The sequence below is a fragment of the Notolabrus celidotus genome, chromosome 11 (genome assembly GCF_009762535.1).
Source record: "Notolabrus celidotus isolate fNotCel1 chromosome 11, fNotCel1.pri, whole genome shotgun sequence".
NCBI lineage: Eukaryota > Metazoa > Chordata > Actinopteri > Labriformes > Labridae > Notolabrus > Notolabrus celidotus.
In genome coordinates, this window is record NC_048282.1 from 31,452,790 (window position 1) to 31,477,581 (window position 24,792).

The 24,792-nt window shown below is 38.3% G+C and overlaps 1 protein-coding gene across 16 annotated transcripts; it reads right to left on the bottom strand.

The window, feature by feature from the left end:
• Positions 1 to 3,401: 3,401 nt before the first annotated feature.
• LOC117821459 (C4b-binding protein alpha chain-like) lies at positions 3,402 to 22,901 on the bottom strand. 16 transcript variants are annotated; one of them, XM_034695731.1, is made up of 14 exons: positions 22,789 to 22,901; positions 20,681 to 20,779; positions 20,369 to 20,557; positions 20,141 to 20,240; positions 19,024 to 19,097; positions 18,756 to 18,935; positions 18,434 to 18,613; positions 15,928 to 16,113; positions 14,040 to 14,228; positions 13,882 to 13,938; positions 12,511 to 12,561; positions 10,401 to 10,461; positions 4,711 to 4,824; positions 3,402 to 4,502 (listed from the first exon to the last, which is right to left on the bottom strand). In XM_034695731.1, the coding sequence occupies exons 2-13, from the start codon at positions 20,736 to 20,738 to the stop codon at positions 4,752 to 4,754; spliced, it is 1,398 nt and encodes a 465-aa protein (XP_034551622.1). In that variant the 5' UTR covers positions 20,739 to 20,779; positions 22,789 to 22,901; the 3' UTR covers positions 3,402 to 4,502; positions 4,711 to 4,751. The 16 variants fall into 16 exon arrangements, with proteins under 16 accessions (XP_034551622.1, XP_034551623.1, XP_034551625.1 ...); XM_034695732.1 differs by having other exon boundaries at positions 3,402 to 4,559; XM_034695734.1 differs by lacking the exon at positions 4,711 to 4,824 and adding an exon at positions 6,985 to 7,026.
• Between the last annotated feature and the right edge of the window lie 1,891 nt (positions 22,902 to 24,792).

The following is a 24,792-nucleotide window of genomic DNA, read 5'->3' on the forward strand; positions in this document are numbered from 1 at the left end:
TTCCAAGGTTGACTGATTTCTTTTGGTGTTCAGAGTCTGCTTCTGTTTCTAGCACCATTTGAAATCGGTTACAGTGAGGGACAGTTCTCATCTCAACTTCAGGTGGATTCTGCAGACAACGTTTGGCCTGTATTTGAATTAATTAGCTGACGTTACATTTTGTGGTTTTTTTTTACAACACTAAACCTGGATCTCTCAGTGATTTATAGATTGAGATACATAGTGGAGGAAGAAGTGTTCACATCCTGTACCTAAGTCAAACAATCTCACAGTTAAACCACTCTGCTCTGTGTATTTTAAATAAAACAACAAGTATTACAGCTGAATGTATCTGCTGAGTAAGAAATGGTTTTAAAAACAGTCAGGTAGAAGTGCAGCGTTTCTATTTGGAGTGTACAAAGATCCACTGAATTAAAAGAAGGTAAGTGAAAGTACGTGTTAAAGCACTTCATACTGCACTCAAATAAATTGGACTTGTGGAATTCCACCACTGGATGATGATCTGTTCTACAAACTGTGTAGTTGTAGTTCTGTGTCAAGTCCACAGGGGGGCACTGTAATCCAACACATCACACAAATCCTGGGATTAGTCTCTGTGGTCGTTGGAGGTATTTCAAATATATTGGGAGTCGTTATAGAAAGCTTTTATTTCAATTAGGTCCAAACGAGGATGAAAAAAGAGCAAACCTCCTCCTCGACTTTAAGTTTATGTATTTTCCTTCTACATATACACTACCAGTCAAAAGTTTGGATGCACCTTATCATTCAAGGGTTTGTATTTATTTTAGTTGTTTGAGACACTGTAGATCAGGGGTGTCCAAAGTACGGCCCGGGGGCCAATCGCGGCCCAAGGTCCATTTATTTATGGCCCCAAGCTTCCATCTTAAAGTGTGTTATTTATAGCACAGAAATGAATCCCATTCTGAATCCTCTATACATTTGTAGTTTCTTTCAAGCGCACAAACAAAACTAAAGTCAATCCAGAAATGTCTCAAAAAACTTCATATGGACTACTTGTATAAAAGCCAAAGCTCTGGGAATTCTGCAAGACGGCAATAAAGAAGAGACACAAGAACTCTTAAAGCTGACAGGTTTTCAAATTAATGTTTTTATCATGATGTGAAAATGTTCTTGATGAACACTAAAAGTTCAGAAGACACAAAAGAGGACACAAGACAAGATCAAAATTATGAAATTGGTGCATAACACTAAACTTAACAGAACTCAGGAAAATAATTATTTAGTTCTTAAATTGTTGTCTGCTGGTCAGAAAAGTCTTAAAAACTACATGAAAAAGAAGTGTGATGAAATCCAGATCGTGATCCTGCCATAGGAAAATAATGATACAATATTTTTCTCACACTGCCCGACCATTTTCCTCCAGAAGATAAAGTTTGCTAATGTATACATGGCTTGTGGAGAACTGAGGACTACCTAGTTACTGATTTATTGAGAAAAAAAATCAAATAATTGTTATCAAATGGAGATTTCATATATAACTTTAATGGTTCCTAAGTCTCAGTAGGAGCCGCTGGCCCTGAGGAATTCTGACATCAAAAATGGCCCTCTTTGAAAAAAGTTTGGACACCACTGCTGTAGATTAATACTAAAGGCATCAAAACTATGAAAGAACATATATGGAATGATTTAATTAACAAAAAAGTGTTAAACAAAACAGAATATGTTTTCTATTTTAGATTCTGTAAAGTAGCCCCCTTTTTCCTTCATGACAGCTTTGCACACTCTTGGTATTCTCTCAGTCTGCTTCCTGAAGTGGTCTCCTGGACTGGTTTCTAAACTAACATGAGCCTTGTCAAGAGTTCATTTGTAGAATGACTTTCCTTCTTAATGTGTTCGAGACCATCAGTTGTGTTGTTCAGAGGTAGGGTTAGTACACAATGGATAGCCCTATTTGACTACTGTTGTAATCCAGATTATGGCAAAACCAGATTATTTCATAGTTTTGATGTCTTCAGTATTAATCTACAATGTTGAAAATAATTAAAATAAATAAAAACCATTGAATGAGAAGGTGTGTTCAAACTTTTGACTGGTAGTGTACATGCAGTGTGGTTACTTCATCCTCCAGCTGTACATTTAACCATAAATTATTGAGGTATAGCCTGATGTGAATATTGCATGTTAGATGAGTCATCTGTGTGAAGCATGCATGGAAACTTTGGTTGTAGAATGAAATCGGCTGATCTGACCCAAGTGGTATCATCTGCACCAGTGGTGGTCTTGTTACACAAATAGAACACAGCACGGCGGCAACCCTCTGCGACCCAAGCTTCAGTAATGATTGTGGACACTAAGGGTTGCTTAATCATTAGTATCACCCCACGGATTTTCTTTTTGGCATCATGGTGAGATGGTCCCTCTCCATCTAAGCGTGTTAGGTCTCTCTCTCCTTCTCTCTCCCTGTCCCTTTGTATATCCTTATGTAATCTTTCTTTCACTTTCTCTTATTTTTTTTGGCCCACCTAGGTGTGCACGCCCTCTTTTACAGAACATGATATTAGCTGCCAATAAAAGATAGGCCAGAGTTCTAAGAGGGATGGTGATGGTTGCATGCACACAGTCACAAGCACAGAAGAAAAAGGCTTTCTTTCTTTTCTTTTGCTGCAAGAATAAATTGCATGAATATTTGACAGTTTGTGACAAACATGACACAAACCAGAAATATATATGCAGACAAGAGAAAAAAAGAAGAAAAAAAAAAAAAAAAAAAAGAAGGAAATGTGTTGCAAGAATATAGTATTTTAACTCTTAGTGCATTTGAATGTTAGATGTACTGTCCAGGGGAATCTATTAATACATAATGAAGGGCAAAAAAAATATTGATTCGTATAATAAATGTTTCAAGATCTGTTGTTTGCAACAAATTCCTCAGTCATACTGAGTGTATGCCAAGCGGCAACCTCCGGTCTAAAAATATGAGTCCAATGCAGAAGTGCTGAAAACTGCAGTTCATCGAGGATCCACTTGAGGCTGGCTCAGGAAGAACCGGAAACCACATACACACCAACTCCAAAAAGCTGATCTTTACAGCAGAAATAAACATGTTTACAGCCTGGTACAAAAAAAACGAGTGTAGTCTGGATAGCTCATTTCCCCATCAGCACACACTGTGTTGGGAGGAATTTTTTCAGAAGGCGGTAATTTCAAAGATATTGAGATTGCGAGTCTTCCAATGAGAGGCACAGCTGATTTGATTGGCTGGCGGGAACACTGTAGCTGTTGGCTAGGAGGCTCAAAGCAGCAATATGGCTGCCACCGCTGATTGGCCTTAAAACAGCGCTTCCGAAACAGACGGGTGACGTCACGGATACTACGTCCATTATTTATAGAGTCTATGGTGTATGCATATGGAGAAAACATTGTGAACACACTGAGCAGTCTTCATTGTATGGTATCATTTTATTCCATTAACTGATTATAAAAGGTAGAGCCCATATGACAGCAGGATTTCAGCCTGCCTCTAAAAACATACAAAAAATGCTTGAGATGTTCTGACACATTTAAGTTTAATAAATTAAGATTTGTACGCAAAGCAAAGTGCAAAAAAAAGTCAGGAATCACCTTCTATACAGCTCAATGTAACAAACAAGTCTGGAACCGTCACTTCAAATGTACCTCGTTCTGCTCTCACACTCAAACTGTGACAAAAAACATGTTACATAATAATTTAGATCCAAACAGTAATAATATTTTCTTTAATGTTCTTTAATCAGTGAAAACTTAATTTGGCTAATACTTAACTTAGCACAAACATGAAGCTAAGCTAGGCTCCAGAACGAACCTCGTTTGGGTTAATGTTGATGCACTTTCACAGGAAAAACCACAAGAAGTGACGCACAACAAACTAAGACAGTTACTTCTTTAAGGCATATTAAATATCCCTTTCTGTTCAGGCACAATGTTCCGGGCTGTTTGACAGACCCCGTCTGCTACCTCTGTTAGTGAGGAAGTTTAATGTACAAGACTGATTTATTGGCTTGGAGCCGCCTGTTGAAAATGAGTAATGAATATATATTGTACTGATTCTGTATACATATTGTTGTAGCTGTGTGATATTGGCTGAGCTGTTTGCTATAGTGCAAGTTTAAAACACAAAATCTCACTCCTTCATATTTACAGGATCAAAAAATCTACCGTGATGTCGTCATTGGATCATAAGGCAGCTGACACATCACCGCGTTGAATTATGCAAGACTAAAAATGAAGTTTTGAGTGACCTACTAAAATGAAAACTACTGTCAACTAATCGGAGAAACCCCTTTAAAGCAAACGCAAAGGCTTTAGCTCAACCTGCAGGGGATTCAGAATCTCAGACCTGCATTCACAAAAATTTACCAAGGGGTTCCAAAAGCCTGCGCCATCCACATCCACATCCACATGCGCCACACAAGTACATTCAAAGTCCAGTCCAGAGACAATCCTCTTCTTATTCAGACGTTTTCACATCCAGTAGTGTTGGACCCACAGGACTGCTGCGCTTACTACAAGAGAGGAAAGAGGAGGTCTTGGTCAGACTTCTCGAAAGACGTTGTGAGATCCTGTGGAGAGGAAGAAGAAATGCAGGAAGTTCTCCAGCGGGTTAAAAAGGATCCCAAGAATACCATGAGAAGAGAAGTCATCTCAGGAATGTTAATAACCATCACAGCCGTAAAGTTTGAAACTGCTTCTGACTGATCTGTGTTTGTTCACCTGGTGTACAGAAGTTTGAATGTGCTCTGTTGTCGGTCTCCTTAACAACTCTCGAGCGGCACAGGCTCTCCTTCCCCTCTCGTGGTCTCATTTTCAGGAGTGCCTTTCTGAAAGCTGCAATAACCACTTATCAATGTGAACTGCTAACGGAGCAGTTGATCAAGCAGACGAGAAGCAAGAGGAGCTTTAAGAGGAGGTATTACGCTCAGTTTCAGGCTTTAGGTGGTGTCGTTGAGAACCCTCATCTTCTAAACCCAGCACTTCAGAACCCTCCCTCACTGTTGCCGAGCTACAAAGTTATCGCCATTGAGTTAACCCAAATTTCTCTATTTGAAATGATAAATTATGACTCATGGTCACATGATTTGGACCCTGAATCTGACCTGGAAAGTTTGGAAAGGGACTTCAATCTCCAGCAACATAGAAGAGTTGCATGTTACAAATATTATACTACTACTACTACTCATCTCATCACTGTTATCTCTCTCTTATTCTCCTCTATCCCTCTTCCCAACCCCAACTCGGTCGAGGGAGATGTCTGTCTAACATGAGTCTGGTTCTGCTCGAGGTTTCTGCCTGTTAAAAGGAAGTTATCCTTGCCGCTGTAACTAGCTCAAAACTGCGAGGTGCTCATGGTGGATTAAGATGGGATAAGACTGAGTCTAACAAGGGACTTCCACCAGATCCCCACCAGTTGCATTTTTGCAGCACAGCATGGAGCAGGACCGCCGGACAGCTAACGATAACACGGAGTGTTGTATTCTGAAAATTAAGCGGATGTTTTAATTTTGTTTTGGTGCCTTTTACTTACTGTAGGCTGTAGGTTTATGTATTTATTTCTTTATTTGTAGAGTCTACTTTTAGCTTGTTATCTATTCTGTATGCTGCTGGACCTGAGTCATGTCCTTCCCTTTCCCGTTGCTTAGCGCCGCTCGAGTGGCTGCTTGTTGCAGCAGCTCTCTCTTCGTTGTTCTTTTTTCATATCTGTGTAGTTCTCTTTGTATTTGGAGCCTGTCATGACTTTTAATGACTCATTTGTTGGCCATAGACACCAAACTGGCAACGTTTGCAGTGGTGTTGTTACTGTTTTTGTTCCTGTGTGTGTCCGGAGATCCTGTGTGTAACCATGGTCCCATTGTTTACATACGAGATCAGCTGTTAGCAGCCCGTAGCATGTCGATGCTAAACAATGCTAGGCCCGATGTTCCCTGCGAGCTGAGGGAGAAGGAGGCAAGGACGTAAGACGTGAGATCTGGCTACGATAAGGTGGACGAGCTAACCAAGCACCAGAGGGAATACTGGCAGAGTAGCATCACGCTAACAGAGCTAACACCGGACACAAACGCCACATTGGAAGGATTTCACCTGCTGTGGGCGGACAGGATACAGGAGAGCAAGACTGAACTAACTGGTGAAGAAGGCCAGTTCAGTCCTGGACCCTGTGGACTTGGTGGCTGACAGGAGAATTATGGCCAAGCTGTCATCTCTGATGGACGGTTTTTTTCTATATATATTCTTGTACTGTACACCTTCGTGTTTGCTGCTGTAACTCCATGAATTTCCCCGTTGTGGGACAAATAAAGGAGTATCTTATCTTATCTTATGCGTTTCGTTCCTTCATGTTTTTAAATGTGACTGAATGACAATAAAGTGGACCTTGGACCTTGACTTCCTGTCCCGCTCCATCTGCTCTGTTGAGATTGATGCGTCGTGCTCCGGCATCCGGCAAAAATAAAAGTCTTGCGTATCTGATCCGTTGAGTTCTGACCTGCCGGATCAGAGACGCAGCCAGAACGCAGCGGAGCGGAGTGGATCCAGTGGAAGTTAACACATTGACTAGAATAGAAACTCATCAGATATGGTGCTGTGACGGATCAAACCGGACACGGATCTAGTGGAATTTGGCCGTTACCCTGTCTTGGTGTTGCGTCTCTGTTAATAATTTAACATAGAGTACGGTCTAGACCTGCTCTGTTTGTAAAGAGTCTTGAGATAACGTCTGTTGTGATTTGGTGCTATACAAATAAAGATTGATTGATTGATTTGAAGGAGATTCACCGGTTGACGATGTCTCCATTTGAGAAAGTCTCACGTTGATCTTGTTTAGTACTCATGGGACTTTTTGAACAAGAAGTTCAGAGCAGCCTGCAGCTCATCCTGGGATTATTCAAACACATGTTTAAGTCACAGTTTCAAACTTAAGCCCATGTTTAGTAGTGACATCCAACACGTTAACGTAATATCTGAGTGTAAAATATGAAAAAGGCATAATACCGTCTCTTTAAGGAAGTGGAGAGAAACACCAGACACCACTACCTATTACAGAGAAAACCACTTTGATTTGCAAATAGAGGCAGATCACATCAAAGAGCAGAAATCAACGGGGTCACCACAGAGTTGGATTGAAAGAGAAGCTGCATTTTGCCGTCACATTGACAAAAAAAACAATCACACTGTCTTGAAGCCTGCTAGTTCAAACTCTGAATGAGGATACTGAGAAGGGAAAGAAGATAAAGCAGTGTTCACATTCACAGCACAGCATGAGGATTTCAGTCTCAGCAGAAAGAGTCACACTACATAATGCACTGTTGTCATATTTTGATCACTGACTGGTCTTTTTATTCAGAAGGGGGCGAGTTGAATATTTATGGCAGGTTGAGAAACTCGACACTTTGTGGTTTCAAACGAGACAAAGGAGTGGATTAACGGGGTTATCACTCTCCTATACAGCTATTGAGGCGTGGCTCACAAACCTCAGAGAAGAAGATGCTTCATCAGAAACCGATCCCTAACACATTAGTAACCACTTCCTCTTTGCAAAGATGAAAATAGATTTAATCTCTCAAGAAATAGAGACTTCAGAGTGAGTGCGTGCGTCTAAATGATCTCATGTGATGTGACAGGCCTGCAATTTACCCTACTATGCAAAAAATATCGGTTGCAATTATTGGCTGATTATTAATATGAACAAAGTGCCTACATCTCCTCCCTCTGTGAGATGTGAGGCCAAAATTCCTCCTTAATGAGTGCTAACATAATGGGCTAAAGTAGCCCGGGCATGCACAGAGGCAATCTGGCTGGTGGATCCGCGGGACTGACATCACTCCACCCTCCTGCTAACCAGAATACACATTCATTTTAAATTCATTTTCAAAGACACTTGTATTAGTGTTGTTACATTTCTCTTTACATCGCTCCTCTACTCTGATAATCCGGTACAGAACCCTGCTGGAGCTTGTATTTGTCAACACAGCTGTCAATCATCCCTTTATCATCAGATCACTAATTAACTATGATCTCTCAAACAAGAACTAACTGCTCTGACAGAAAACAAGTACACACTTAGGCTGTTTTTGAAACTGACTGCTACATACTATCTGTGTTTGAATTTAGTCTGTAGTACGGCTGTTCTGTTGGGTCTGGACTGCTCAGGGTGTACTGGTTGACGGCAGTATCCTCACTCTAACATCTCTCCCAAAGTGCATGTCCACTGCATGTGTGTATGTGCATGATTGTATGTATATATATATATATATATATATGTATATATATATATATATATATATATATATATATATATATATATATATATATACCAAAAAAACTGTGAGTGTAGCATGACCGAAAAAACAACCCAGGTGAAAAATTGAATTTCCCCCCCTAGGGATTAATAAAGTACGTTTCTATGCTGGGCCAGACGTCACCGGATTTCCGATTTCGGAAAGAGGAAGTAAACAACAGCCAAGCTGATAGAGAAATGACTTCTTTAGCATCACTTGTGATTTAAAAGTTAAGAATTGGTTTATTTGTTATTTTTACAATTTTCACAGCACCTAAAAATGTGCATTATGGAAAATTTTCCCGATTCAGTAGACATGCAGGGAGTTTTGCAATACTGCAGATTTTGCTCTTGTTCACACACTACATACTGAATTTTGGCCAAATCAGTACATACTGCTAGTTTAGTAGGCGGTTTCGAAAGCAGCCTTTGTTGATGTCTATTAACTTAACTTTCTCATTTGATCCAAGTCTCATCTGTTATAATGGAGGAGGCTGGCTTTAAGATCTGTACTAAGCTCTAAAAGTTCTGGCTTCACTTGGGTAGCCTCTGTCCTCTCCATTGTGTTCTACAGTCTATGGTTGCATTGTGTTCCTCCTGACTCTGGACTTTGGATTTGGGAGTGTAGATGGAATATGAGCTGTTGCAAATTAAACTTTACAGGTACAGTTTTGGTCATGCAATTGTGATACCAATAAAACCTGACAAAGCTGCCTGAATGTACTTTAAAAAATGAGCTTAAAGTTGTAACATTTTATTGTAGCAGGTCACTCAATATTTCTACTGGTCACTCCACTTTCTGTCTACCACTGCGGGGAATCATATAGTTAATAAAAAAGAAAAGGTATAAAATACAATGTGAAGGGACTATCCCTGATCACTTCAAGTCTTATTTCAAATTAAATTCACAGGTCCACTCTTACTCAACTCGTCAAACTTTACTTTTACTTGTAGAGGTCAATTCTCTATACATTTCAGGGGCACACAATTCTGGGATAGTTTTTCCAATGTGACTTAAAACTGTTTCACTTTAAAATGTTATAAAAGATGCTTGAAAAAACTTTTAACCACTGTTATTTAATTATACTCATAATGCTCAATCACATATTCATAGACAGGTATCCATACACATCATATTCATATTTTGTACTTTCAAAAACTACTGATGTAATAACTGTATATATATATTAATTGTTAATTTTGAATATTTTGTGTTATTTTATTAGTATCAACTATTGTCTTTATGTGTCAATTTAGTATTTTTTAATTAATTTTTGATATTAGAACACTATTTGAGTGGAGGCTTCAAATAAGCTGTTTTAATTGTGCAAATAAATAAACATAAACAAACATAAAGGTAGCAGACATCCTGAAAAACCTCCTCTACATTTGGCAGACAGCAGTTACCAATTTCTTTCCCTGGAATCACAACCAATCAGGTCAACTGATTCCTGCATTTGTTACTTTTTCTACCAAGATCTACAAAAAAAAAGATCTATTTGTTTGTTTTGCTCAGAGTTAAAAAAAAAAAACACAGGTGTTCTTTGGTTTAAGGTTTCATGTGATTGGCTCTCTATTGCAGCAGCTATGACCCTGTCAGTATCCTGGTGAAGTCCAGCTAAATGTACTTTTAGAAATTAAAGTGAAATACGCTAAAGTAAGTGTAATCTCTTTAAAAGTAAAGGTATCAGTATGATATTTGTTAACCTGTTTTATTCCTTGAAACTGAAAGATAAAGCTGCACACCTACTCATTGTGTTCCATTACGTTTCAATGTGTTTGTTGACACAGTCAAACCACCTTGAGGCTCAGCTGTTTGAACCGAGGGAGCGATTATTCTGTGTAGGAGAGTGCTTTAAAGGCTTATCACAGCATCCAAATATGACAACATCCACAGTGTGGTAGAGAACAATCTTATTCAAAAGGTCTTATTGAAAGCACATAGCCTAAACACACCACATGCACACCTGACAGTCACAAAGCTGGACAGTATGAAAATGCTGGAGTAAGAGAAATCACTGAGACAAGGAGGAAAGGTTGAGAAGCCACAGAGGGGTCCACAGAGGGGTCCACAGAGGGGTCAAGCAGAGCGCCGGGTTAGTCTGCATAGTTAAATAAAATAACATTTTACCCTTCTTTTTTATTTTTCTTGTAATAGATTCCTCCACCAACACCAAGACATACGCCAACAACTTTAATGAGAAAAAAATGGAGATTATGTCAAATAAAGGATAAAACAAGAAGAGATGATGAGCCTGGAATCTATCGTCACAGAAAAAAGGTTAACACTTAAAATCCAAACTTTTACAGTGAAGAAATGATTGCAGCAAATCGATGCTACAGTTCTCTGTTACAGAGACGCTTCAGGAGCAAAAGGTTGACATTAAAGCTCCCGGGACAGACTGTTGGTTGGGGGCGATTTTGGTGACCCCTGTGGATGAAGGGTTACCTTCTCATGTCTTGTCCTGAACATGGGTAGGTCGTGTTTTCTAGCAAAATAAAATGTAATGATGTTTTCTTTTAACAGCCTGAAGTATCATTCATTGTTAGGGATGGATATCGTTAGGATTGTATGGATACTACTACTTACTCTGCTTTATTTAGTGCTAAAGATAGTACCCTGTCTTTTATGCTCATAAAAACTTGGTGCAATTTTATTCGTGCAATAACAAACCTTACTATCGTTTCATCAGATAGAAGTGTAGAAGTGTACATAGTGGATATATCACATAGATTTACTATATTTTATATTCACCTTATCATTATTATTATCAAATGTTATTCTAATTGTATTTTCTTTAACTATTTAAGCACATTGTTCTATCTATCTATCCATCCATCTATCTATAGATGTTAAAAGATAAACATTTATTTATTATGTCCTTTTCAGAGTATAAACCCAACTCACAAACCAAATATAAATGTCAATATGTTATTGCAAATTTCACCATAGAAAATGTATTAATTCTATGTTATGTTGACTTTACCAAATTGACTTTAAGTTAATACACTATCACATATATGACTATTTCAATTAATTCTCCCAAAATTCAAATAACCATGAAAACTCTGAATGTAGCACACAAGCTCTCAGGGTTTACCTGGTTTTTACCTTCTAATCATCAACAAGTATAAGTCTATAAACGCGCTCTGTGATGCTTCCACCCAGAGAGAGAGACAGACAGAGAGAGAGAGAGAGAGAGAGAAAATGGGGGGGAGAGGGAGAGGGAGAGAGAGAGAGAGAGAGAGAGAGACAGACAGAGAGAGAGATTCAGACCCGAAATGAAAAACCAGTTAAGAATGAATCCTGATGTAAATCTGTGTGTTTCAGCTCTCATGTACATCACTGAAGTAAATAAACACAATGACACAGTGACATCTGTCTCATGTGAACGATCCTTTGCGCGTTGGAGGGCATCGATTGATCCCCCTTTTATTTTTTTTACCTCTACAGGTCAGATCTGTTTAACTCAGTAAATACCGAAGCTGTCTGTTACATTACTCACCTACAAAGGCCATAACAGTGTTCTACGAGACATAAAGATCACAATAATTATAATAATTATCGTCTCCACGTTACTGTACTTAAAGGTCAGGCTAATAGTTACTTATATACACTGAACAACACTTTTTGTTTTTGCTCCCATTTTTCATGAGCTGAACTCAAAGATCTAAGACTTTTTCTATGTACACAAAAGGCCTATTTCTATATATACTACTATATATATACTCTAAATATTACAATGCATATTACATTATATTAGGGGTGAGTCCGACTAAGGATTTGCTTAGTCGAATCTGATTCATCAGATTTTGCCCATAGTCGACGAATAGTGGAATGTTTGTTGTTTTTCCTTATTGACCCAAAGTCTGCATGATGGTGACCGCATGACAATATTACACATAACCATTTACAATTAAGAGACTCATGGCTTAAAGCAAAAGGGACAATAATCTCACCATGTCAACCTCTCACTATGGAATCATCATAAAGGGGCATAAAGGGGCATCAGTGTTAATTTCAAGCTGCATCATATCCAGTTGAAATCTCCTAACAGGACCTTTAAATTAAACTTAATTTGCAAAATATGAATCATTTGTTATCAAAACACAAACACAGCAAAGACACACACAGCAGCCTTTGACCACATGAGTGCTTCACAGTGATGTGAACATGACGCCATCTTCCATTTCTCCCCTTCACAAACTCTGAGGTGTTAAAAGATGAAGTTGAAACTTACCAACCACCACACCAATCACCCAATCTCTAGTTTTGGAACTCCCACCACTTTCTGTAAAACAAACACAGGGTAGAGAGAGGAGGTGAAGACATGTGTCACTGTTCAAACATACGATTAAAGAGAGGAAATGTAAGTTGTGAAGGGTATTAAGATGAGATTAATATTCAGTGTCTCATTTAATCCCTTAACACTGTGCAAATAAAAAAAAGGTGCACAGATTAAATAGAGAGGGATTGGAAATAATTTTTTCAACAACATTCAAGTATTTAAATTTTGTACATAAACTCTTAAATTTATGAGACAAAGTTAAAATTGTAAGTTAGGGTTAGTATGTTATTCTGAGAGGGAAGATCAGATCAACTGTAAAGAGGATCTTGAGGCATCTTGTGTGGTTACAGTTTAGTACAGGTTTTGTAACCAACTGAATACCCAATCTTTCACCCAAACCAACACAGTGTAAGCGGTGACATAAAGATCAGGATCCTGAATAGATAGTGAAAGACACTGGGTCTGTAATGAAGGAGGCCAGGCTAACAGGCAGCCTGTGCACACCTCTGCAATTTATCCTCAGGGAAGAAGTCAGAGTGAGGGGGCTGCACACAGACTAACAACCAGGAGCAGATGGGGATGCAGTGCCTTGTTTAAAAGGCACATGGGGAGTTACTTGGAGGTGAACTTCCATACTTTGGTCCATGGCGGGACTTGTCACAGTGGTCTGAGTCCATTTTGTTTGCAGCTCCATTATCAGAAATATTCAGATTAGGGATGTTAACAATTAATCCACTATCCATTAATTGGTTGTTAAGAACTTACTCAGACACATTTTTTTGTTTCCATTTTCTATCACGTGGAACAAACATCATGTGGTTTCATATTTCGTTTAGCTATTAGGGAGATTATGAGCCTGCTCCACACGTTGGTATTCAGCGTTTAACATTCTGTATGCCTCAATATGATCCTTAGCTATTCAATACCCTCAGTTATATACACCGTGTTGTGAAGGAAAATTTAATTCAGGGGAAAAAATGCATTAGGCATTGTTTTTGACATGGAAAATGTTTATGTTTTTTTAATGATTAATTGATAATTGATCTTTTTAGATATGATCCTGCTGTGTACTCCCCAATTGTCGGCGGGAGCCATATTGCTGTTGTCGAGCGATTGTGACGTAAAGAGGCGGGCTTTGAGCCTCCTAGCCAACAGCTACAGTGTTCCCGCCTGTCAGTCAAGTCAGCTGTGCCTCTCATTGGAAGACTCATAATCTCAATATCTTTGAAATTGCAGCGTTAGAAAAAAATTCACCCCCCCACGCACAGTGTGTGCCGATCGAGAAATTACTATTTTAAAATACATCAAAAGAACAAACTGTACCTGACTCCTCTCCACCATATTCATGCTCTTTGCCAGGTTTTTTGGTGGGTGGGATTTCTGTAAAAAAATAAAAATACTATTGACAATGTCACTCACTACTCAAAATTCTGAATCTGCTCTAAATCAGGGAGTAGGTAATAGAAAGGGAAAATATTCACTTTGGCATCTCAGCGTCAAAGAACTCCATTCCCCAGTCGTACATTTCATGACTGCAGATCCTTCATCAGGCTGGTAGCCAGCATCACAGACAAAAGTAACGCTGGAGTCATGTGGGAATATTTGGGAACGAATGCCTGTGTCCTGTAAACTCATGTGAGATCCTCCCACAGGTTTGGTACAGTTTTTAGCTGTAAAGATAAAGTTTAGTTAGTGTACTTTTCTAGCAAAATAAAATGGAATGATGTTTTCTTTTAACAGCCTGAAGTATCACTCACTGTTAGGGATGGATATCGTTAGGATTGTGTTGATACTACTCTGCTTTATTTAGTGCTAAAGATAGCACCCTGACATTTATGCTCATAAAAACTTGGTGCAATTTTATCCATGCAATAACAAACCTTACTATCGATTCATAAGATAGAAGTGTAGAAGTGTACATAGTGGATATATTACATATTTACTATACTTTATTTTATATTTACCTTATCATTATTACTATTATCATTTTTTTTTTTTTACTATTTAGCACATCTGTCTATCTATCTATCTTAAAAAATAAATATTAATATATTATGGCCTTTTCAGAGTATAAACCCAACTCCCAAACCAAATATAAAAGCCAATATGTAATTACAAATTTCACCATAGAAAATGTATTAATTCTATGTTGTGTTGTCATCCAAATTGGCTTTAAAAAGGTGACATATTACGCTCTTTTCATCAATATATATTGGTCTAAGAGGTCCCCAAAACATGTCTTTAAAGTTTATGCTCAAAAAAACACTTTGAAATCAGATTTTGGCATGCCTGAAAAGCCCTCTTTTTCAGCCCTGCTCAGAACACTCCGTTTTCTCTCTGACCACGCCCCCTCAGGAAGTGGATGTGCCTCGGCTGTCCAGAACATTGATCTAATGTTTACATGTTGGCTGAATATACACGGCTGCTCAGAGATCACGTTACTTCAACCCTCTGAATCTGATCCAGAATCTGATCCTGACGGAGAGGCGCCTGTAGCAGGACCTTTCTGAACGATTAATCACAGATTTAGTGTTTCTTGTTGTTTTATTTGTCAGTATGTCTTGGTACACAGCTACAAACATGTAGCTATGTGGCTATGCTAACTAGCGCTAGCACTTATCTATGATAAATAAAAATCATCCACTAGATCTTCAAATCTGCAGGCCTGGGGAGTAAAACCGACCTCTACCAGAAAGGCAGCAGGACCTTTCTGAAGGATTGGTCACAGATTTAGTGTTTCTTGTTGTTTTATTTGTCAGTATGTAGTGTGTAGTGTGTCTTCTTGGTACACAGCTACAGCTACGACATGTAGCTATGCTAACTAGCGCTAGCACTTTTCCATGATAAATAAAAATCATCCACTACATCTTCAAATCTGCAGACGTGGGGAGTAAAACCGACCTTTGTGTTTATTAAGACAGCCTACAACTAGCATCCTAAGCTCCTTGTTAGCACACATTTGTGCAGGTAATGAAAAACAGAGGAGGAGTTGAGTTGTATTTTATACAGTCTATGGGCTGAACAAGCTCCGAGCTCTGACTTCCGTTAAAGACCGGATGTCGTTGTTACGTAACAAAAACACGGAAATCTAAAACGGCTGGTTTCAGCACACATTTACAGAAAGGTGGAGAAATCAGAACAGGGGCAGAATGGATTTTTTTTCATTTGGGGTTATTTTTTTTTGGACATGCCAGGGAAACATATTTCAGGTAGATAACATTAAATTGATTGCGCCTTTTTTTATATATATATACTGGTCCCTACATATCATCAGTCCCCCCGAGCTAGAAGAGCATTCATGCGTTGGTGAGATATTTTTGACGAGAGCTCCAAATCAGGGAGTATGTAATAGAAAGGGAAAATATTCACGTTGGCATCTCAGCGTCAAAGAACTCCATTCCCCAGTCGTACATTTAATTGCAGATCCTCCTACAGGCTGGTAGCCATCATCACAGGCAAAAGTAACGCTGGTGTCATGTGGGAATATTTGGGAAATAATGCCTGTGTCCTGTAAACTCATGTGAGAGCCTCCCACAGGTTTGGTACAGTTATTAGCTGTAAAGATAAATAAAGAAAGTGAAGTTTAACTTCAATCGAATTTGTGGTTTCTTTTACCAATTCATGCTCCATGCTCTTTAAAGCCAAGGCCTTGAAGATGTATGCTAAATGAAATGCGTGCGATTGTTCTTGCGTTGCTTATGATCACAAAAGGTGTTTAATGAGGCGATGCATCACTCCCTCCACAACCTTCTGCACATTAAAAACAGCAAGATAGAACACAGCAGCAGGATCTTATCTTTAAAAAACCAAGGACATATTTTTGATACCAGCCAAGCAAACAAAGTGGACTCAGAACACGGTGACACAAGCTTCATGCACTGCAGCCTCCAGGAAATGTCATGACACCCAAGACTGTGAAGCTCAAACTGAGGCAACATTTAAATATAGGAAAAAAATAGCAGCCAAGATAGATGCCACTAGACATGTCACATTCTAAATTTCAGAGAAAATGTAATAAGTTACATATAGTTTCATACAAATAATATTGTATGGTCATATTCAGGAATTCAGAGAGAAAAAGCTCAAAGAAAATTGTGAGAATGTTAGAATATCTGTGATGTCATCATATCCTAACCTTACCATCAAATATAACCAACCAGCAAAATAAGAAATTGTTAAATCTGAGGATGTGATGACTTCTGGATTACTATAAAGTAGGGATGCACTGAAAATTTGGCCACCAGAAAGTTTTCAGCCGAAAATGGCTCAAAAGTGAATTTTCGGTTTTTGGTTTATCACCGAAACAACACGAAACAGAATGTTGTGATGACGCAAGCAAAAACCGAGGCCTGTACACGCTTGTCTGGATAAGGGCCTACATGTCTGCATCCGTTCTATAATTGCAGCACTAAAGCGTCTTCTAAGCAGAGAGGTTGAGACGGACCACGGAGTGAGAACAATGAAAAGTACACTCTGAAAGTCTGTCAGCACACGTTTCACTGAGATCTATTCAGATCCTCTGCACTTCATCAGGACTGTACTTGATCCGCGTTATAAAGATCATTACTTGGATGTGGGAATAAAGCAGCGCGATGAGAAAGGGATCCAGGCCGCGATGATTTCGGAGAACCCGCTTGGAGACTGAGAAGTGCACAGCGCAGGAGGAGGAGAACAGAGCGCAGAAAAAAAGGACTCGTCTCTCTGAACCCGATGAGGGGCATGCACCCTTGTTGTCTGATATGCTCAATGAGATCCTTCATTTTAGTGAGGTCAGTACACAGTAGGGCTGTCAAAATTGCTCCAAAATGACATTCGAATATTCGCTCTAAAAAAAAACACAGGTTCGAAGCATTCGAATATCTGTATTTGCGCATTATGTCAATAACGGGTGGACAAACTAATACAAGGAGACATGAATACTTGTATAGGTATTTTTATTTCAGATTAAACATGACTAAAACATACCTACACATTACAATACAAGTAAATGACCTATCGTAACACTTTTAAGACCGGAGACCTCTCGCTCGCCCCCCTCCCCTCTCTGTGCGCAATGCGCTGAGTGAGTGCTGAACAAGACTTGTGCGAACAATTAAAAGGTCCTGACTCTTGTCCCTAATATAGGCAGGCTTCATTCAGTGATTGAAGCAAATATTATTAACATTAATTGAGGTTAAAGTTAAAAACGAAAAAGTAGTCCAGTTACATTCTTGGCGCTTGTATAAAAAAAAAAGAGAAAAAACTGCATTTTATCCCAGTGTCACTGATTGTCGGGCTCTTTTAGTCCACTGTCAATGTAGGGTCTTAGGTCTGACAGGTTATTTGCCAAAAACACAAGACAGTCCACATGAGAAGAGGCCAGTGCCGATCTCCTTTTATTCACTGTATTCCCAGCGGAGGAAAAGATGCGTTCAGAGCGCACTGAGGATCCGGGGACGGAAAGAGTCCTCTCTGCCATCTGCTTCACGCTGTGCATGTGCGACTCCTGTGACCTGTCGCTGACGTGCCATGCAGTGCGCCCACTCGCAAAGCAGCCGCCAATGTGTTTTTTTTTTTCCCCACAGTCGAATATTCATTTTCACAATCGATTCTCCGTTTGTTTTTTTTTAATATTCGAATTTAGAATATTTGTTTACAGCCCTAGTACGCAGTCCGAGACATAAATGCAATGGTACTAATAATAGGCAGAATCCTTTCTTTCTGTGTTTCGGTTTTCAGCCTTGGATTCCTCATTTTTCAATTTTTGGTTTGGGCCAAGAATTTTCATTTGTGTGCATCCCTACTATAAAGTCATGTTTTGATCATGTTAAAACAAAACAGGTCGCCTACTACAGATCACAGATCTTAATTCAGTTAGTAAATTCACTCCACTTACCTTCACATTTCAGAAGAGCGGGCGTCCACTTTCCATTAATGTCACACACAGAGGTGCTCTTTCCACTCATTGTGTATTTAGGTTGACACTCATGTTCCACTACCTCTTTGTACATATAGACAGCTTTGAAACCTCCAACACGGTTAGCATTTTTAACGTCCGGTTTGGCACACTGGACGTCTGCAGAGGAATAAAAAAGGAATTTTAAATCAAAACAATCGCACAAATGAATCGTTTCCAGAGCATGTGAGCCTGTTAGTCACAGCTAAAATTACACCAGGGGAAAAGTTGAGGAAGGTTGGAAAAACTGTAAAACCCTTACTGGTGCATACTGGAGCTTCAGGTGAGAATGATCCGTTTTCTGAACACATGCGAGAAACCGATCCACTGAGAGTAAAATCCTTCCGACAGGTGTAATGGATAACTTCTCTGTATTCATAGTTTTCTTTCTCTGGACTGAATGTGCCGTCCGTTATCTGAGCTGGTGTTTCACAGGCTACCACTGCACAGTAGAAAGTATACCAGTTAAAGTCAAAACACACACAAATTCTTATTAATTCATGCCCTGTGGTAACAAAGTCATGACCAACCTTCACAATTAGGCAACCTGTTCATCCAACCTTCGTTTCCACAATGGATCCGACTTGAACCAACCAGTGTGTAACTAATTAGGGAAGAAAATGTTTGAGAAAATGTGACTTGGGACTTAACATTCACTTTGACTGGAATAAGCTATGATGACTAAAATATATGTAGACATTTTGATGTAAAAAGGGATCTGAGAGGAGCTGAGAGATAATGAGACTTTTAAACGTATAAAAATGTATTTATTCAGTCTGGCTTTTATGTAGGGTTTAACAATTTTACTACTTACCTTTTACTGTAGTATTGATTTAAATGTTGCTTTACCCGGATAAGCGGAAGAAGATGGATGGATGGATGTTGCTTTATTATTTTAGTAATTTTAACCGTTTATCTTATTCTATTTTTATTTATTTATTCATTCATTTATTGTTGTAACATTTATTTATTTATTCTATTTATCTACTCAGTTTTATTGATTTTTTTAGCCTTAGTTTTATTTTCAACTCTTATACTTACCCTTTTTAAACCTATTTCATTTAACTATTTGTATTCTTAATTGTGAAGCTTCTTTAACTTAATTTAATTACACATATTTTATTGTTGGTGTGCATTAGTCTCTATTTTATTTTATTTTATTTTAATTTTTTATTATTATTATTTTCCCCTAATATGTTTTGCCTTTTTTTTTAATTTAAGATAAGAAAGTCCTTTACTCGTCCCACAACAGGGAAATTCAATTGTCACAGTAGCAAGTAGACAGTGCAAAAAAAATATATAAAGCAAACAAGAGCCTATAAAGTAACAATTATTAAAAAGTTATTAGCAATTAAAATTAAAGAGGTAAAAAATAAGCATATCTAAAACATATATATATATATTATTGGTTATATAGTCTGACCACTGCAGGAAGAAAAGACCTGCGGTATCTATCCGTGAGACACTGCTGCTTCTTTCTTGTTTTTCAATCGCTGTAAAGCCCTTTAGGTTGCATTTGATTTGTATGAAAGGTGCTATATAAATAAAGCTTGATTGATTGATTGATTGATTGATTGATTATCACAATGAAGATACAAACACAGTTATCTAAAAGTGAACCCTCCGAGTTATCACTCTGTTACTAACCCAAGCTGGCATGTGACCACAGCTGTATTGCCAAACTCTGTTCCTTCAGAGTAGTCGATATCACCATTTGGCACTTCCCCAAGTGAGCCACAGTTCTTCTCTGAGAAAGCGAAAAATTCACCATTAGAAATAACCATGCATCATTAAGCAAAAAAAACCCCAACCCCTCTCTTATCTAAAAGAGGGCTCCAAATCACAGAATGGATAATAGAAATGAATTATATTCACTCTCGCACTGCATGGCCATGGCGCTCCACTCCCCATTAGTACAAGTACTGGTTGTAGGACCTCCTCTAGGGATGTAGCCATCGTTGCAAGTAAAACCAACTTTAGTCCCATCTGGAAATTCTTTTAATAATATATCTGTGCCTTTGAGACTCATGTTGGGTCCCAGAACAGGCCTTTCACAGCCTCGAGCTGCAATGGTAAACAAAAGGAGAAAGATAATATAGCAGTAAGGAGGATAGGATCATTAAAGACCAAACACCAGCTTGTGTATAATCGCATTGATGTCACCAGCTTATCCCCGCTGCCACTCACCTTGAACAGTTAGAGCAAGGCCAAGACTGCTGAGTAGAAACAAGCATATGATCGTCATGATGGGATCTGGCAAGTCTGGTTGAAATCAACGGGCCGTTTCTGTTACACACAAACAGAAATTGAAACAACAAGCATCATATTATTCATTGCTTTAACATGTAAATACTGGCAAAGAGTGCGTTCAAGTAAAGCCATTTCAAACATTTACTTTAAGACAAGTTAAATTCATAATAACAGTGAGTTACTGTGTGTACCTTTGTAGTTCAGTCAACTTGAAACATCAACATAAGATCAACTTCATCTTTAAAAACACTGACAACTAGGGTTGACAACTGTCCCGTAGTAGCCAGGACATCCAGTATATTGGGCTAAATTGATTTGTTTCATAATAATAATAATACATTTTATTTATAAAAGCGCTTTAAAAGATTCTCCAAGACACTTTACAAAAAAAATTAATTATACAATAAAAAAGCAAAGGAAAACAGTGCAAAAAAAGCAATGAAAAGCAAGGCAGCAAGACAAAACAAAACATAACAAAACAAAACAAAACAAAAAGCAATCAATTATAGGTTAAAAGCCTTTGTAAATAGGTGGGTTTTGAGTCCAGATTTGAATGTGGTGAGTGAGGGAGAGAATCTGAGGTGTTGGGGGAGAGAGTTCCAGAGGGTGGGGGCAGCGACAGAGAAGGCCCTGTCCCCCAGGTTCGGTGCTTGGGTCTGGTGAGAGGGGTGAGGAGGTTGGCATTGGTGGAGCGGAGGTTGCGGGAGGGATTGTATGGCTGCATAAGGTCGGTGAGGTAGGAGGGAGCTAGATTATGGAGGGCTTTGTAGGTGATGAGGAGGATCTTGTACTGCATTCTGGAGGGGATGGGAAGCCAATGGAGGTTCTGGACCTCAATTTTCCCGTATATTGACTATTAACTCTTGTAAATACAGCAGACTGCACTCTACAGATCCTAGATCAGATCATGTGCCAATCACACTACCTGTCATCCAATCACAGGCCCCCTCACAGCACAAATGCACTAAAAAAGTGTGGAGAGGATTTTCTCTCTGATGGCCATTAAATGGTCAGACTCAAGAAACAGATGCAGCACTGATCAAAGATTAACTTCAAATATCTGTAAACTGTGACTTGTCATGTCAGGACTTCTCTCTGGCTGTGCAAAAGGACAAAAGACGGCTTGAGTCAGTCAAGAGAAGCAAAAAGTATCCATGGAAAAAATTACATTTGGTGAGTCATACTCCTCTTTTGCATTTCATTTTTCTTTTGCCTGTTTTTTTAATGTAAAGATCCAAATTGTGGTTTCTTTGAGGTTTATTCACATGAGGTTACATAATGATACAGTAAGGATTAAAAGGAATAAACACACTTTCTGCATTTCCAGTTGAATCTGAATCAGAATATGCTGAATTCACAGATCATGCTCACACCACCATCACACTGTGCACCTGTCCCTTATTTAGTAGTCACAAAGCTGGCAACCCTACTGACTGACAACACATGTTTAATCTCAAACAGATGCAGTTTGATCACAGGGTTGGACCTACTTAGGGTGGCTTCACGCCAAACTCCATCCAAAATCCGTCAACATTAGCACACTACCATGACACTGCTCCTTTAGTGCAACTTAGAGAGCTTCTTTACCATCTACCTGCTGCAGAATATTCCTCTGGTAAATTCGGGATACGTTTAAAACAGGTGAACACAAGCATGAAAACACAGCGTGAACATGTCATCCCCAAAACTATCAGGTATGCGAAGTCTCACCCACAGAAAACACCCTGTGGGCGGCGACTTTCCTCTGAGAAACTACAGATACAAACCTTGAACTAACTCCAATTTAAACAAGATCACTGCCGAAAGACGGGACAGTGTAGATAAAACCCCCTGGGTCACTCATTGAGACATTAATGATTAATGAGTCCTTAAAACTCATGAAGTCACAACTGATCCACAACACACGCAGGTCTAGCATACATGCTAGCGTTTAGCTAGTGTCAACAACACAGTGTTTCAGCCCTCTAAAGGTGTTACAGCTGTTCAGTTTTCGGTAACCTTTAACACAGCAGTTATTAAAACATGAGTTCAATAGTTTTACTTACCTAACTCACAGTTAACGGGAGGACTGACTCTGAAAGGAGCTGCTGTCAGTTTTGAGGGTCCAGCGTCTTCACGGAAATGGGGGGCGTGGTTTATGTAGACAGTGACGCATGCGCATTTCTTGTCATCAGCAAAACGGAAAGTCATCAGAGTATATTGTAATTCTTTGATCCCTAATACAATTAAAGAATTCAATATAAAAAAATAATACATAATATATGCCCCATAAATTCTTACATTAAAAAAATGATGAAATTAGCAACCAATGTGATTTATGCAAAAAGGAAGAAGACATTATAAGGCATTTATTTTATGAATGCATAATAACTAAATTATTCTGGGGAGATTGCACTGTGTTCAAGTTTTATTGGATTTTGAATTTTTAACAGCACATATCCACAACATACAGGACAAAATAATGCCAGGCCGAAGAAAAAATAAAAATATAAAAATCATGATAAAATGTGTGACTTTGACCGGCATGAAAAATGATAAAAAACAAACTGACAAATAGACAAAACAACAAACAGAGAGGAAAAATACTGTATCAGACAATAAAAAAAAACTAACAATAATAAAATAATGCACAAATAATGAGAATAACAAAATACCAGTATTAACAAGACATTTTGGGTGTGTTAACAAGATGTCCATTGTACCACTGTCAGATGCCCTCTACCCATACTTCACATATAGATATTTAATCAATGTCCATCAAACAGTGTCCACACCGTTTCCTTTTCACCGCGCCATCTCCACACCTCCTGCATTCAGTTCAGAGTCCCAACAACCACACCTCAAAGAAAATATCTTAATATTTTTACAAATACAAACAACTTGTTGTACAATGTACACATTATATAGTCTGGCATTCAACAAAAACAATCAGCTGGTGCCCAGAAGGTTCCCCTGTGGTGAGTGAAACCGCAGAAACTTTCCCCATTTATCATCATATTTTCCTACCTCATTTATTAGGCTGTAGGATATACTCTCAGGGAGATTGCACTGTTAAATTAACCCCTAAAAACATAATCCTATATCATGAAAGTGAAAGATGAAGTAAATTTCATATACATAAATCCAAATTAAAAATATCTCACCCACGCTTTTCAATTGTTTTCACTGAATGTAAATGCTTCATAGACTCTTTATACATTTTATAATTTATAATTTATAAACAACAAAAAAGCTGCACACAATTTAGATTAAACAAAATGTTTATTTAAAGAATATTTCAATGTTTATTAGTTATATTTTTCTAACTTTTTCCTGTATCAATATTTCATAAAGAATTATATTATCATGTCTGATAAAGCTTCAGAATTTATTTTATTTTATTAAATGCATTGCAATATGTACAACTATAACTATGAAAGTATCATGTAATGTTATCCAACGCGTTCAATAAAGGTTTCTTCTTCTTCTTCTTCTTCTTCTTCTTCTTCTTCTTCAAAAAAGGCATCAATCTTAAAAAAATGAGTAAAAGGTTCAACCATAAACTACTCTTTCGGTCAAAGACTTTACCTCTAAGATTTTAGGTTGATTTGGTAAAAGCCTTTTTTAAACACCCAGATTCATTTAGCCAACATTGCTTTCAAGATCGATCATATCTATGTAGATTTAACAGTATCAAAATGTATTGCACTACAAGAGCTTGGGCAATAACCTGTGTGAAATTTCCCTCTCTTTTGACCTACTTTGACCTGCCCAATACTTGAATATAGTGTCAACATGTAAACCCTAAAAAGTCACCAACCAAACCACAAATAGTACAACCCCAATATTCCAAAATAGTTTGTGCAAAATGTTAATAAAATCCCATTTTGATCGTTTGCAAATCACTTGAACCCAATATTAAAATATAAATAAAGCAAAGACAGCATATCAAATGTCGGAACAGAATTCTTTTAAAAGTTATGTTCATTTTAAAGTTAATGCCAGCAAAATGTACAATACAACAATAGCGTTGAATATGTTGAAAGGGTAACAAGTCAAGACTGCAGGCA

Excerpts from the sequence above, each read along its gene's own strand:
- LOC117821459 (XM_034695728.1), bottom strand. The coding sequence starts at position 20,738 with ATGACGATCATATGCTTGTTTCTACTCAGCAGTCTTGGCCTTGCTCTA. Across the intron at positions 20,558-20,680 it reads CCTTGCTCTAACTGTTCAAG|CTCGAGGCTGTGAAAGGCCT; the intron begins GTGAGTGGCAGC and ends TTACCATTGCAG. Across the intron at positions 4,825-12,510 it reads GGTGATTGGTGTGGTGGTTG|CTTTCAGAAAGGCACTCCTG; the intron begins GTAAGTTTCAAC and ends TGGTTATTGCAG.